The sequence below is a fragment of the Frankliniella occidentalis genome, unplaced genomic scaffold, assembly GCF_000697945.3.
Source record: "Frankliniella occidentalis isolate FOCC.00 unplaced genomic scaffold, Focc_3.1 Scaffold11, whole genome shotgun sequence".
Taxonomy (NCBI): Eukaryota; Metazoa; Arthropoda; class Insecta; order Thysanoptera; family Thripidae; genus Frankliniella; species Frankliniella occidentalis.
In genome coordinates this window covers 488931-502375 of record NW_026267141.1, presented here as the reverse complement: position 1 = coordinate 502375, position 13445 = coordinate 488931, and the positions used below count along the sequence as shown (strand labels likewise).

The following is a 13445-nucleotide window of genomic DNA, read 5'->3' as shown; positions in this document are numbered from 1 at the left end:
CCTCCTCCTCCTCCTCCTCCTCCTCACCCCTCCCCTCCCTACCATTTCAAAGCCATTTTGTGACGTTGTCAAAGGCTGTGCATTGGGGCGCAACGGCTGCCAAAATCACAAACTTAGTTCTCTCCCAACTTGTTGAGGTAAATATTGAGTTTCATCAGCATGTAACTCACTTTTTGTTGAAACAGATACCTGCTTTCTACTTTTCTTAATGTTGTGTTCATAAAGTGATAAGCCGGAGAGTTGATATTTTGATTCTTGCTCTACATTAATTAAAATTGTCCATACGGCTCGTTCCACGTGTGGTCTGCCGGCCCCAGAAAACCCTCCAAAATGCGATAATTTTACCCAAATCGCCCCGACAAACCACCTGTCACTTTATTTCGAATGTTTTCCGATCAAATTAATACTTATCAACTTGTGTATTTCGGCACACATCCGTTTGTTTCTTCAGTTTTCACCCGTTTCGAAGTAATAGTGTACCAGCAATAAGGTTATGGTACTACTCAATTTTCATCATATTTTTATACATGGGCTTCTTTAAACTTGTGAGGTCGGCCTTTTATGTCAGTCGTAGGTGAGAAACCTATTTAATAACAAAGAGCATTGTTTGCCGGTCATACTCCCTCGAAGATGAATAACAAGACCTCAAGCCGTTTATTACACTAAAAATCTATTTTGATGTTGCAGTGCTCAGCAGAAACTTGGTTTTCCTTCAGTGATCGCCAATACCGACTTTTGCAGCTTCATCTCAAATCAAAGTGAGTAGCTCTGAATTCTACTTTCCGTGTCTAAGAAGTATAGGCGGTATATCATCAATATCTTCTGCTTGCCATTTTCAGCTAGGTCCTTTGCCAAAATGGCTGAGTCTGGGGAGAAGTTATCAAAAAATGAACTTAAGAGAAGGATGAAAGCTGATCAGAAAGCAAAGGAAAAGGCAGAGAAAGATAAGGAAAAGGCTGACCTACCAGCTGCGTCAACTAAGAAACAGACAGCAGCGCCTGTAGTTGAAGAAGAGATCAATCCCTCTGAATACCGGCGTATTCGCTCTCTGGCAGTTAATAAGTTAAAAGAAACAGGGGATCATCCTTACCCTCACAAGTATCATGTCTCAATTTCATTAGATGAATTTATTGAAAAGTTCAGTCATGTGAAAGATGGAGAGATGTTGGATGAGGTTGTAAGTGTAGCTGGACGGATCCATGCTATCCGTGATTCTGGAGCTAAGTTGGTATTCTATGATCTTCGTGGGGAAGGGAAAAAGATTCAAGTCATGGCCAATGCTAAGTTATATGAATCTGAAGAACAGTTTGCTGCAGACATTGGAAAGATTCGCCGAGGTGATATAATTGGTTGTCTTGGCAAACCTGGTAAAACAAAAAAGGGTGAATTGTCCATTATGCCAAGTAAAATCACTCTGCTCTCTCCTTGTCTCCACATGTTGCCTCATTTACACTTTGGAGTGAAGGACAAGGAAACTAGATACAGGCAGAGGTATCTTGACTTGATCATTAATGAAGCCACTCGGAATAAGTTTATTATTCGCACCAAGATTATCTCATATGTTCGTCGCTTCTTTGATCAGATGGGCTTCTTAGAAGTTGAAACTCCTATGATGAACATGATTGCTGGCGGAGCCACTGCCAAACCATTCATTACCCATCATAACGACCTGAAGCTTGACCTATTTATGAGAATTGCCCCTGAATTGTATCTTAAAATGTTGGTTGTTGGTGGTCTAGATAGAGTGTATGAAATTGGAAGACAGTTCCGTAATGAAGGTATTGACTTGACTCACAATCCAGAGTTTACCACCTGTGAGTTTTATATGGCATACGCTGACAGTAATGACCTAATGAAAATTTCTGAAGATCTCCTATCTGGTATGGTGAAAAGCATATTTGGTTGTTATCAAGTTAAGTACCACCCTGAAGGACCAGAAGGCCCTGAAGTCACCATTGACTTCACTCCACCTTTCAAACGCATTTATATGTTCCCTGCTCTTGAAGAGATCCTCAAAGTGAAGTTACCTGATCCCACTAAATTGTCTTCACCAGAAGCTGTGAAGATGCTGAGTGATTTGTGTGAGAAGCAGGGTGTGGAGTGCCCAGCTCCCAGAACAGCTGCACGTCTTCTAGACAAGTTAGTTGGGGAGTATTTGGAGGAAACCTGCATCAACCCATCCTTCATCTGTGACCACCCTCAAATTATGAGCCCCTTGGCCAAGTGGCATCGAAAGACACCTGGTCTTACTGAAAGATTTGAGCTATTTGTCATGAAAAAAGAAGTGTGCAATGCATACACTGAATTGAATGACCCATTTGTGCAGCGAGAAAGATTTGAGCAGCAAGCTAAAGACAAAGCTGCTGGTGATGATGAAGCCCAACTAATTGATGAGAACTTCTGTACTTCTTTGGAATATGGTCTGCCACCCACTGGTGGTTGGGGTCTAGGAATTGATCGTCTTACCATGTTTTTGACCGACTCTAACAATATCAAGGAAGTTCTCTTGTTCCCTGCAATGAAGCCTGATGATCCCAGCAAACCAAAAGAAGATGAAACTAGTGAAAGCTGACGGGGCTGTGATTGCCACCTATGTAAACTCGGAATTACTGCAGATGGCTGTATGCTACTAACAGAAAATGTTTGCTATTCATTTAAGACATCCAGTGTTAAAAGTAGATTTTAGAATTGGAAATTATTTATATTTATTTTTAGCTGTAGTTCCTTGATTATGTTAAATGCGAAATAGATTTGTGGAGTTTGAAAAAGTACTCATTTTAAAATAACCATTTCATATTTATTTTCCTACCACAATATTCACTCAAACACACATGGGCATGTTCATCTGAAATGCCTTCATGGCGTTAGCAGTCCTGAGGACTTAGAGATCACAGTGTAAGCCGATTTGTTTCAAATACCTTAGTAACAAGTGTTAATTAGGGTACATTAAGAAGCAAGCACCAAATTGCTTACTCAAAAGTAAATGTGATATGAAACAAGTAGAAAAAATATATGATACAGTAGAGTAGACATAGTCACGATGTAAAATACAAACAGATGATGACAATATAAAACGGTAATGAAATTATAATAACTCCAGTAAAACTAAGTATACAAGCACTTTTTTTACATAATAAAATCTATTTTGACAAAAAATGCAATTACCATTTGGAATTATGAGAATATAAGTAGGTACATGCACATGAAATAAAGAGGATAAAAGATTACTGTTTAACATACATTTCAATACCCAAATTATATACTTATGTCTTAATAGATAAAACTCAATAGATAAGATTGCATTATATCAGAAGCTACTCCAACCAAATGTCATTCAGGCAAAAGAAGCTCTAATAGGGCTATCAAAATCTATTAATTCTCCATTAGGCAAAGGTTTAGATGGAATTAAACTTTCTCGAACAGGCATTAAGCTTGGGCGATCTGCAAAAATTAAAAATTCTTGTTACACAAAATCATACACATTGTAAAATATGCTTGTAGTTGAAAGTTCTTGTAATACCTTTAGGGGTGATGGGTCTTGGAATAAGAGATGATCTTTTCCTACTCCCAGGAGTAGACATTCTCTGTTTTAGTGGAGTTTTACTTTGTGGCGTTAAAACAGGGGACAACAGAGATGGTGAACCTAGGGCTGCAAAATAAGCAAAAATAGTACAAAACATTCCTCTCCCTTTGATCAAGATTCCCTAGGGATTTCGCTACGAATATGCACTTACATGAATTATCACTGTGATTCAGAACATCAAATGCAACCCTATTGCGAGGCGTATTAATCCTCAAACTTTTTCTGGCAGCTGATTTGAGGATACTTTTGGTCGGTTCTGTTCTCAAAACAGGTGAAGCTGGACTTTGGGTGATTAAATCCTAAATAAAACAAAAATTAACAATTTTACTTGAAAAACTGGATTCACACATTTGGACTTTCAGTTCAAGTCCAACTTGGTTTATAACAGTGGCTTCTTCAACTAAACCACCCATAACTTGGGACACGCTGTCACGCCTTGACCAGCCCTTGGGTTGAGTAGTACCCTCCCATTCGTGGGTCCGCGGAGGCCTGCCCAAGTATTCTGCTATGTTTAGCCCCAGTTCCAGCATATAATTATTTATTTTCATACTCACATTGTTTAAGTCCATGCTCATTCTTTTTCCAATTTGAGAGGCACGCAGTTGTGCACCAACTACTTTGGGTGATGGCGACAGTTGGAGACTTTTATTAAGAGGTGAAGCAGCTGGTGATTGCACTGCACGAACTGCAGAGTGAGTCAAAACCTGCTGTAGCAAACTTCGTCTACCCAATTGGTAAGGAGTAGTAGGCTTGACTTTAGGGCTTCCTAAAAGATGGAAAGGAAAAGCATGAGAATACACCCCAACAATTAAAACAGTTAAATTTTAACAAATTTTTGAAAAAGGGAAATAGATAAAAAAAGGATTTTAAACGTACTTGAAGCAGGGTTTGCAACCAGAGATGGTAGGACCTTTTTGGGACTCTCTACTCGGAAGAAGCCACCATCAAAAGCAGTTACAGCTTCACTTGAAGCAGAGACAGTAGATGCATTAGATGACTTGTTTTGTTTAGCCTCCAGTTTCTTCTTCCTTGCATCTGGGTTGAAAGAAAATGCAGGACCAATAAGATTAGAAATTTAGTACAACTGCTATGCACAAATACTTAACATGCATGAAACTAAAACCAACATACTCTCAATGAGATCTTTTAATCTTGACTGAGCTTGAGTTCTTGGCTTAACAGGTTTCGTGGCAGCTGCAGCAGGAAGGACTTTTGGGATAGATCTTTCCGGTTCCTTTTCCACCCAATTATTTTCTTTAAGATCTTCCAGCTCCTTAAAACGCTTATCCACATTTTCCACCTACATAAATAAATAAATATCCCAATGTTAACACTGGAACTTAATAAAGTCAAAACAAATAGTGCAGTAAAGAGAATTCAGCTACATACTGTAAGCAACATCATTTCCCAAAATCCCGTCAGATCATCGGCAGTTATCTTTCCTTCAGAGTCTCCAGCTTCAAACTTGTCAACAAGCCTTTTGAACTGTTGGAACTTATCCTTAACAAGAAGTCTTGCTTGACCAATTGGGCCCAAAATCTTGTCCTCAATGACTGGAGGGGCCTCAGCTTTCCTCTCTTCCCACAAAGAACTAAGAGTCAGCAAACGGGATGATTCTCGTTCAAGAAGGTTCCTGTAATTTATATCACAGTAAGTACATTGTAGATTACAAAGTATTTGTTATAGAACACAAAATTAAGCAAACAAATAAATAGATAAATTTACCTGAAGTGCTCAATTTGTCTACTTTGAACAAGTTCAGGCGAGAATTCTTGAACCATAGGAATTAGGCTACTTCCTAAAGTTAAAGAAAATAAAATTAAGTATAGGACAGACAAATAAGACTAGCTCATGAGCTGAGATAGTACAACATACTTCTCTTTTGTGTGCTGTATTTGTCTTTCCCACGAGCAGAGGTGATGAAGGGGCTAAATTGGGCAGGAACCATACCTGATGATAACTTGTCAGGGGTAACATGGACAGTGGGAGAGGGCTCATGGATTGACATTCTTCTAGAACTAAGAATAACAGAATCCATCTCATCAATATCAGGCAATCTTGGTGAGATTGTTTTCTCCATAGCAAAACTTTGTCCCACTTCATCAGGAACATTTTCTTTTCCCCTCATGCTTTGACGAGTTTTGCTGCCTGTAGATTTTCTGGAGGAGCCTAGCCTGGGCTGGGAAGACATGTCAGGCATTTCTTCGGCTACAATACTGACAGTGCTTCTGGGTTCCTTGACAACTTCGGTTTTTGATGAGGTTTTCTCAGTCATCTCAGTCACAACAAACATACCACTCCTTCGCAAGGAACGAGACATATTTGGACTTTCCAACTTATCTACCTTAGATGACTCAGAAACTGTAATTGACTTCTTTGGAGTCTTCTCTTTCACAGTTAACTTGGATACTTCTATTGACTTCTTGGGAGTCTTCTCTTTCACAGCTAACTTTGGAGCTACAGACAACTGTTTAGGAGTCTTCTCTTTCACTGTAATCTTGAGGACTTCAGAGGACTTCTTAGGAGTCTTCTCTTTGACCGTTAACTTGGTAGTTTTAAGTGGCTTATTTGGAGACGATCCTTTTGCAGCTAACAGCCTTCCTCTCCTTTGCGATCGAGCTGTTTTAGAGATTTTGGGAGAGGGCTCTTCAGGAGAGCTGTTCAGAATACTAATTCCAGGAATGTGTGGCCAATTTACTTCCTTGAACCCCACTGCTTTTCTGGAAAATAACCAAATAATAACAAGTAATTAGAATACAATTAGAATGGCCCAACAATAAGCTCTAAGAATTTAAACAAAAACCAAAGAAATAATAAGTACCTTTTTAAAGTTATTGGTGTCGTTGGCAAAGTAAGACTAATAGGTGCCTACAATAAATAACATAAATATGTTAAAATACAATCTAAAAAACAACAAAACATACCAGTTGACAAATATTAATATTACCTTAAATTTGTGATTTTGAGGGGCAAATGATGATTCATGGTCCTCTGGGACAGGTTTAGAAGGCTTACAAGATTTCTGTTGGACCTTTGCTTCTTTGGAATTAGCAACACTTGCCGAAGTGTTGGTACGTTTTGAAGGAACAGCAGCAGAAGCCTTTATGTTATTTACAGAGGTAGATACAATTTTCTTTGATGTCTGTTGCGAGCTTGATAAAACTTTTTTAGCTTTTGAATTGCATGCTTTAGGCCCCGCAGCAGCAGCAGCAGCAGTTCTGGATCTAGTAATACGTCCTGAAAATGCAGCACTAGGGGCTTGAACTGCCAGAGCAGCTAAGGAAGCAGCAGCGCCAGAAGGAGGTTTAGCCTTGCGTTTTTCAGTAGCAGCCAAACGCAACTCCGCAGCTAATTTTTTTTGAGTTGCACATTTAGCTGTGGTTTCAGTAAGCTCTTTGTTGGGATCAATTGCATGGTGTGCAATGCCAGCTTTAAATGGAGGCTTCTTTTTCTCCGCAAGTTTCTGGAGAGCAACTAACTTATCTTTTTCTGCTTTCCATCTTGAGAGCTTTTCACGTCTTGTTTCTGTGAGAGAATTGTACACAACTTAATTTCCACACAGTAAACATGATCTAGATCTAGATCCAAAAAATTATTACAATTCGAATGTGGGATTAAACAGGAAAATAATAATGATAAGAGGACTCCCTTTAAGTTTTAAGAAACCAATCTGTGGATAGGGTTTGATAAGTAAAGGTTAAGTCCCTAAAGTGATAATTAGAAATTAACCACTAATGGAAAACAACGCGACTAGGTTAGTCCTATGGCACTTTTGATATACATCTATCAGAACAATTAAGGGTTTTTCTTTCAAGTGAAATAAGCAGCACCAGCACGAAGTATTGAATCACGCTGGGTTAGTCATTAGGCCCTTGAAAAAGTCAGAATTTACCTTTTAGTTTCGGAGATGCAACTGCAGAAGCCGACCTGGGACACTCGTCTACCTGAATATTTCTTCTTCCTAGGAAGGTATCTTCCCGCCTCCTCTTCTGCTCTCTAATGGCAACCTGCCTTTTCTCACCAGGTAATTTTTGGGCTTTGCCCGCCTTGTACAACACACGAAGGTTATCCATTTTTTGCCCGTGCTTTAAACGACAACACTTTGATAAGCCTTTCCCTGTCTCAACTCCTAACTCTAACCCCCCGGCCTATTCTAATCCAAAGTAAACCTCGCGAACGTCTCTACGCCTCACTCGACGGTTGAACATTCAAATTTCTGTTGAAAAATGTTGTGTACTTGTCAACGCACCGCCATTGGCTACGATTCAAACGCAAAGCCCATAACTGACCAATAGCGTGAAGGCAGAAGAACGATGTTTTTGTTTCTACACCGTGTTTTGTTTTCCAGCGCGCGGGAAATTTAAAAAGCTACGGTCGTGAGCATTATGCATTGTGCCCGTGCCTAAGCCTGAGGTGACGCGATCCCTAGTACTTGAGTATCTGTCTTTCAAATGCCTCTCTAATTTCAATTGTCCTTTTTACCAATCAGCAAGGCAAGGAATTTTCGTTTTAATGTACCAGGAATAGAATCAGATAAAATTGAAATTTCTTGTTAGTGTGTCCCAATATCCCTTCCAGTGTGTTCTGGGGATACTGCACATACCCAGTGTACTGTTTTTAACTCGAGCATGTGCAAAGTTGTTGTAGCAAAGTACAATGCATTTAACTTGCAATTTCAAAGAATTACAACAAATATTTACAGCATAGGAGAAGCAGGAATTTGGTAAGTTGTGAAGGATTAGAAGAACTTTTTTAACTTGAGCAACAAAACTTTATTTGGTGCATTATCTTAAGATTAAAAAAATAATTCAGTGCTGTCTTGACATTTTGGTCTAGTCAAATTCAACTATAAAAGATCAGACCAATTTTCACACAACACACTACAATACATTGGAAACAAATGATACAATGTTTATTAAGGGAAGAAAAATTGAATATGGTAAATGAATTAAGACCTGACACAATGGCGGGACAAAACTTATGCCATGTTTAACAAAATAGGTTTCAAGTAATATCAAGGCACTTGAAAAAATTCTCCATCAAAACTGAAATGTACATCACTGATACTGAAATACCATCTGAGAAAAGAATGGAGTCGCCATTATAAAACAAAGCATCAATGAAAAATGACCTACATACCACAAATTAACTTAATCAGAGATAAAAAAAAAAAAGAAAAAACGGGTACTGCCTTGATCAATACTACAAACAATTTAGTGTAAGTGCATCATTGATTACTTGATTATTCAACGCCTCCTCCGACGATTATCATCACTGCTGCTGCTGCTGCTACTGCTAGTGCTGGAGGAGGAGGATGATGAAGTGCTGGAATGTCGTCTGCCTCTCTTCCTTTCTGAGCGGGACTTGGAGCGAGACCTCCTCCTCTTACTACGATCCTCACTGCTTCTTCTTTTGTCTCTACGATCTCTACTCTCCTTATCCCGTCGCCTTCGTTCTTCCTCTTTTCGGCGCAATTCTTCGCGCTTCCTCCCTTCATCCCTCTTGCGCTCCTCCTCCTTACGTCTTAGATGTTCCTTCTCTTTCTCTTTTTCACGTTCTTTCTCTCGAGTTCTGTCTCTATCGTCTCTCTCTCTTTTCTTGTCAACATCTCTCATTTTCTCCTTTTCTTTCATTTCCTTGGCAAGCTCCTGTTCCATTCTTTGTTTTAGTTTCTCAAGTTCTTTGAGACGCTCTTTCTCCTTTTCTAGGTCATCATCACTTTCTGCCAATTTTTCAGCATTTCTCCTATCCTTGTCTCTTTTTTCCTGGCGGCTTTTGTCTTTAGAACTCACATAATTTTTATGTGTTTGGCTGGAAGCTCGCTTCTCAGAAGGACGGGAACCTCGTTCTTCTTCCAAGCCTCCTTTGTTTCTTGCCCTTTCAGGCGCTTTCTCTTTGTCAGATCCTCTCTTACGTTCAGCGGGTTTACCATTACGCTGAAGTCCTCTAGATTCACCATCACTTGCACCAGCCTTGTGAACTTCATCATCTTCTCCCAGATCCATGGATTCATAATCCAGTGCATTTAGATCAAGAGGTCCACTGGTGTTAGCAGATTCTTCATTATTCTTTGCAGGATTTGCTTTCTTGTTTTGATGATGTTCATCTCGTTTTCCAGATGTGTCATGAGGATCTTTAGACCTAAAAATATAATCAAAATTAAAAAAAATTTGCCAACACAACACAAATGAGACAGAATGGAGATAAACATACTTTTGAAAATGTTGTTCAGCTTCCTGCTTCAGCTTTTGAAAGTGTTCTTTCTGTTCCCGCTGTCTTTCTTCATGACGTTTCCTACGAGCATCCTCTCTCCGCGCAATTTCTTCATCTTTGGTTTTGCGTTCGGCTTCCATGCGCTGCAATAGAAATTAACATTCAGTAAAGATAAGATAAGGTACGATTTTCATTAGATTTGATCACTGACTTACTTCAAATTCACTCAATTTAATTGTGCGTTTAGCTGCTTGTTTCCAATGAGGGGGTGTAGCACTGCGAGAGCGGGAGCGGCTTCTTGATGGAGTCCGGAAACGCTGGCACAAATGAGAAGCTTGTTAATTTGACAAATTGTGTTAGAGAAAAGTGAATTCAGTTTAAATATTGATTGAAGTGAATTGGGTACTTACAAACACACCTCGTCCTTTGATGACACGTCCACTTTTAGTCATACCCCTGATTTTTCCTTTATCTGACCTATTGTCCCTATAATCTCTGTTGCCACGATCATCTCTGTCTGGTCGACCCCCTCTCTCCCTCTCTCGTGCCCTTTTGGGATCTCTTTCCCTTCCATCATTTTTGAAGTCTTTGGATCTACCGTCATCACGGTAAAGAAATTTGTTCGATGGCACTTCAGGAATTTCAGATGGATCAATTTTGGTTACAGAAACAAGTGGGTGATATTCCCCTTCTTCCTCTTCCTGATCATCTTCCTCTTTAGCAGAAGCCTTTTCTCTGGAGAAAAAACGTAGGCATTAAGATACATGGTGACCAAAAAGACATAGCCAAAATAGGCGTGGTTCATCACACAAACTTTTTGGCTTTCTTTTTCTTCTTGCTTTCTTCTTCTGATCCGCTTTCTTCTGCAGAAGCTGATGATTCAGAACTTGAACTACTCTCTGAATCTTCCTTCTTGGCTTTCTTTTTCTTTTTTTTACCTATATAAATACGTAAGGAACTTGTTAGTCATGTTGTGGCAACAGATTGAGATGATGAAAATGTACCTTATATGCAACTGTACCTTTAGATTTTGACAGAAGCACTAATTCTCCGCATTTGCTGACCTTGGCATCCTGCAGTGGGCGTGAGTTACGATCGACTGGGAGCACCTCAATCTGCGACACTACTTCTTTTCCAGCCACCACATGACCAAATACCACGTGAACGCTGAGAAGAAAAACAAGATGGTTAAAGAACTTGTGAGAAGTCTCAATATTTCAGAATCATTAAGATGAAATAATTCCCAACTCACCCATCCAGATGCGGTGCAGGTTGCGTAGTTCTAGACACAACAAAACATGATTACGGCAATGAAACGGGGGACATGTTCGTTCGTTTGTTCGCTCGGGGTAGGACGGACGACGCAGATACTCGTCCATCGACCCTCAACCTAGGCTGCCATCAAGTCCACTACATAGTGCACAAGAACAAACACCATTTGAGTCCAGCCCCAACAAGGAATACCATCATAGCATTGGTGCATATTAGAGAGTATTCAAAGTACAATTCCTAGAGTATTGGAAAGGTGAATTTTGGAGACCCAGATGATGTCTACCCTGTGCACTTCAACAAAGTTCTAACAAAATAATATAAAAGTAGGGAAAATAAGTAATGTTTAATGGTCTGTAAAAATTTGAGTCAGCAAAATCATAAGATTTAAAAGTATAAAGAAAGAAAAAAGCTGTTATACATAGTTAGAGCACACATTTCTCAGCAGAGTCAAACTTACATAAAGAACTGAGATCCATTGGTATCTTTGCCTCTATTTGCCATGGACAACAAAAAGGGTTTGTCATGTTTCATTTCAAGGTTTTCATCTACAAAAGATAAAAATAAAAATGAGCAACCATTGGATAAAAACAAACAGCACACATGTGCACAAGAAGTGCTTACTAGTGGAAAGTGACCTTACCTTCAAAGGTTCCTCCATAAATACTTTCACCACCAGAGCCATTTCCAACTGTGAAATCTCCAGACTGTATCATAAAATCACGAACAACTCTGTGGAATACTATGCCTTGATAGTGAAGAGGTTTCCCAGACGTCTTCCCTAAACCTTTCTCCCCAGTGCATAGTGCTCTAAAGTTTTCAGCTGTGATAGGGCAAATATCAGTGTAGAGTTCAAAGACTATGCGCCCCATCGGCAGCCCTCCAATTTCCACATCAAAGAAGCACCGTGGTCGAACTTCAGTTCCCACAGTCATCATGTAGGTTTAATAGACTGAAACAAAAAATGTTAAAAGAGATAAATTAAATTTTAAGTTTGAGGAACATGATCTGGTATGGTAAATGACAATTGAATGGTCGTTATAAAAATAGAGAAATATCACAGTAGAGGGGAAACACAAGTACAAAATCGAAGTTCACGCCCATTCGAAGAAAACACTAAACGGCAATACTTGAACTGAATCATGATGGTCAGAGAACCAGGACTATTTCAACAAAGATTCCATGATTGCAGCCAATAAAAATTAAAATACTTATGACCAGCTCAACATTATTCAGTGAACAGTGGAAGTATAAACCGTTTTGAATTATCAGACAAAAACGCTCTTCTACATAGCCGTTCCTGAAAATTACCACATTCACCGACGCATCGTCTCATAACCTACAGGGCTCCTGACTCAAGACCCTCGAGACCAACTTACCACAGGAAGAGATAGTTCAATAACGCACAAAAGGTGCCGCTAACAACCCAACAAACATTTAACTACCGCTGAGTCACAAAATTCAAGGTTTGAAGACATTTATCATGACGACAAAACAAGCTCATGTGTGCGTGTGTGGTTGGAGCGGAGGAGTTTGCGGTTATCGGCAGTCGGCGGCAGGGGGAGGAAGACAAGAAAGAAGAACGGAAGTATTTCGCCGCCAACGTTCAAGGTGGTGCGGGTGTCCGGACATTTTCCGGTGTCCGAGATATTTGGCATTCCAGCCGAGTCTAATTCGCTCATCCTATAAATGAATATTGCATGGTTTGTTTCTCAAATGTTCATCTCGTTTGGGTTAGATTCTGAGTGATTACTGTTTTGAGCGACATTTGGTGCCGGGTTGTTTCACAGCCTAGGGCAGGAGTGCGCGCAGGTTCAAACCGTTCAAACAGGCGCAACCCGTTTCGAGTGCGGCTGGGATACGACCCGAGAAATAAGGCAGTTGTACGTTATAAGTTCGTGTTTACCGATTAAGAAAAAAAATGAGAATGATCTCCTGTGTTGGAATGCACATACCCAGTTACTCGGAGACTGTCTGAGTATAGTTTGAGCGCAGACTGTGCTTTGATAAGTTTTGTACAGCCACATTTAGTGTTTTTATTGGAGCCAGCCGGGGAACCGGTTAGAACACGAGGAGTGGTTCTTTTATTCATTTTTAGAGGAACAGCTCAGTCTGGATCGCGAAAAGATATTTCCAGATAGGATGATTGGTGGGACTGTCGGTGTGGAGGAACGCTACTTCCCGTTGCTATGTAATCAAGACATGTAGTCAAGGTGCATTTTCTTATTCCCATGCTGTGGATTGCCAGGAAATCGTTAAACCAGGGAAACCGGGAGTAACTGGCACTTGAAATTCATACAGGATTTCCAGAAGGCGAGTGCCGAAAACAAACGGCAAGCTTTCGCAGTCTGAGCGCCTCACTCCGCGCCTCCTCCACCCC

The 13445-nt window shown here is 40.0% G+C and overlaps 3 protein-coding genes across 4 annotated transcripts; 1 reads left to right on the top strand and 2 right to left on the bottom strand.

The window, feature by feature from the left end:
• On the top strand, window positions 1-2786 carry LOC113215159 (lysine--tRNA ligase). 2 transcript variants are annotated; one of them, XM_026434763.2, is made up of 3 exons: window positions 1-137; window positions 688-758; window positions 840-2786. In XM_026434763.2, the coding sequence occupies exon 3, from the start codon at window positions 857-859 to the stop codon at window positions 2570-2572; it is 1716 nt and encodes a 571-aa protein (XP_026290548.1). In that variant the 5' UTR covers window positions 1-137; window positions 688-758; window positions 840-856; the 3' UTR covers window positions 2573-2786. The 2 variants fall into 2 exon arrangements, with proteins under 2 accessions (XP_026290548.1, XP_026290543.1); XM_026434758.2 differs by lacking the exon at window positions 1-137 and adding an exon at window positions 213-574.
• On the bottom strand, window positions 2776-7844 carry LOC113215151 (guanylate kinase-associated protein mars). Its single transcript, XM_026434745.2, has 12 exons — window positions 7476-7844; window positions 6531-7108; window positions 6405-6451; window positions 5459-6303; window positions 5309-5381; window positions 4973-5216; window positions 4715-4883; window positions 4460-4618; window positions 4138-4349; window positions 3735-3882; window positions 3521-3649; window positions 2776-3441 (listed from the first exon to the last, which is right to left on the bottom strand). The coding sequence occupies exons 1-12, from the start codon at window positions 7654-7656 to the stop codon at window positions 3335-3337; spliced, it is 2892 nt and encodes a 963-aa protein (XP_026290530.1). The 5' UTR covers window positions 7657-7844; the 3' UTR covers window positions 2776-3334.
• Window positions 7845-8331: 487 nt separating this feature from the next.
• Window positions 8332-12626, bottom strand: LOC113215391 (peptidyl-prolyl cis-trans isomerase G). Its single transcript, XM_026435016.2, has 10 exons — window positions 12445-12626; window positions 11709-12017; window positions 11526-11613; window positions 11049-11078; window positions 10818-10963; window positions 10611-10734; window positions 10207-10531; window positions 10012-10113; window positions 9797-9939; window positions 8332-9724 (listed from the first exon to the last, which is right to left on the bottom strand). Exons 2-10 carry the CDS (start codon window positions 12001-12003, stop codon window positions 8830-8832), a joined length of 2148 nt encoding a protein of 715 aa, XP_026290801.1. The 5' UTR covers window positions 12004-12017; window positions 12445-12626; the 3' UTR covers window positions 8332-8829.
• Window positions 12627-13445: the final 819 nt, after the last annotated feature.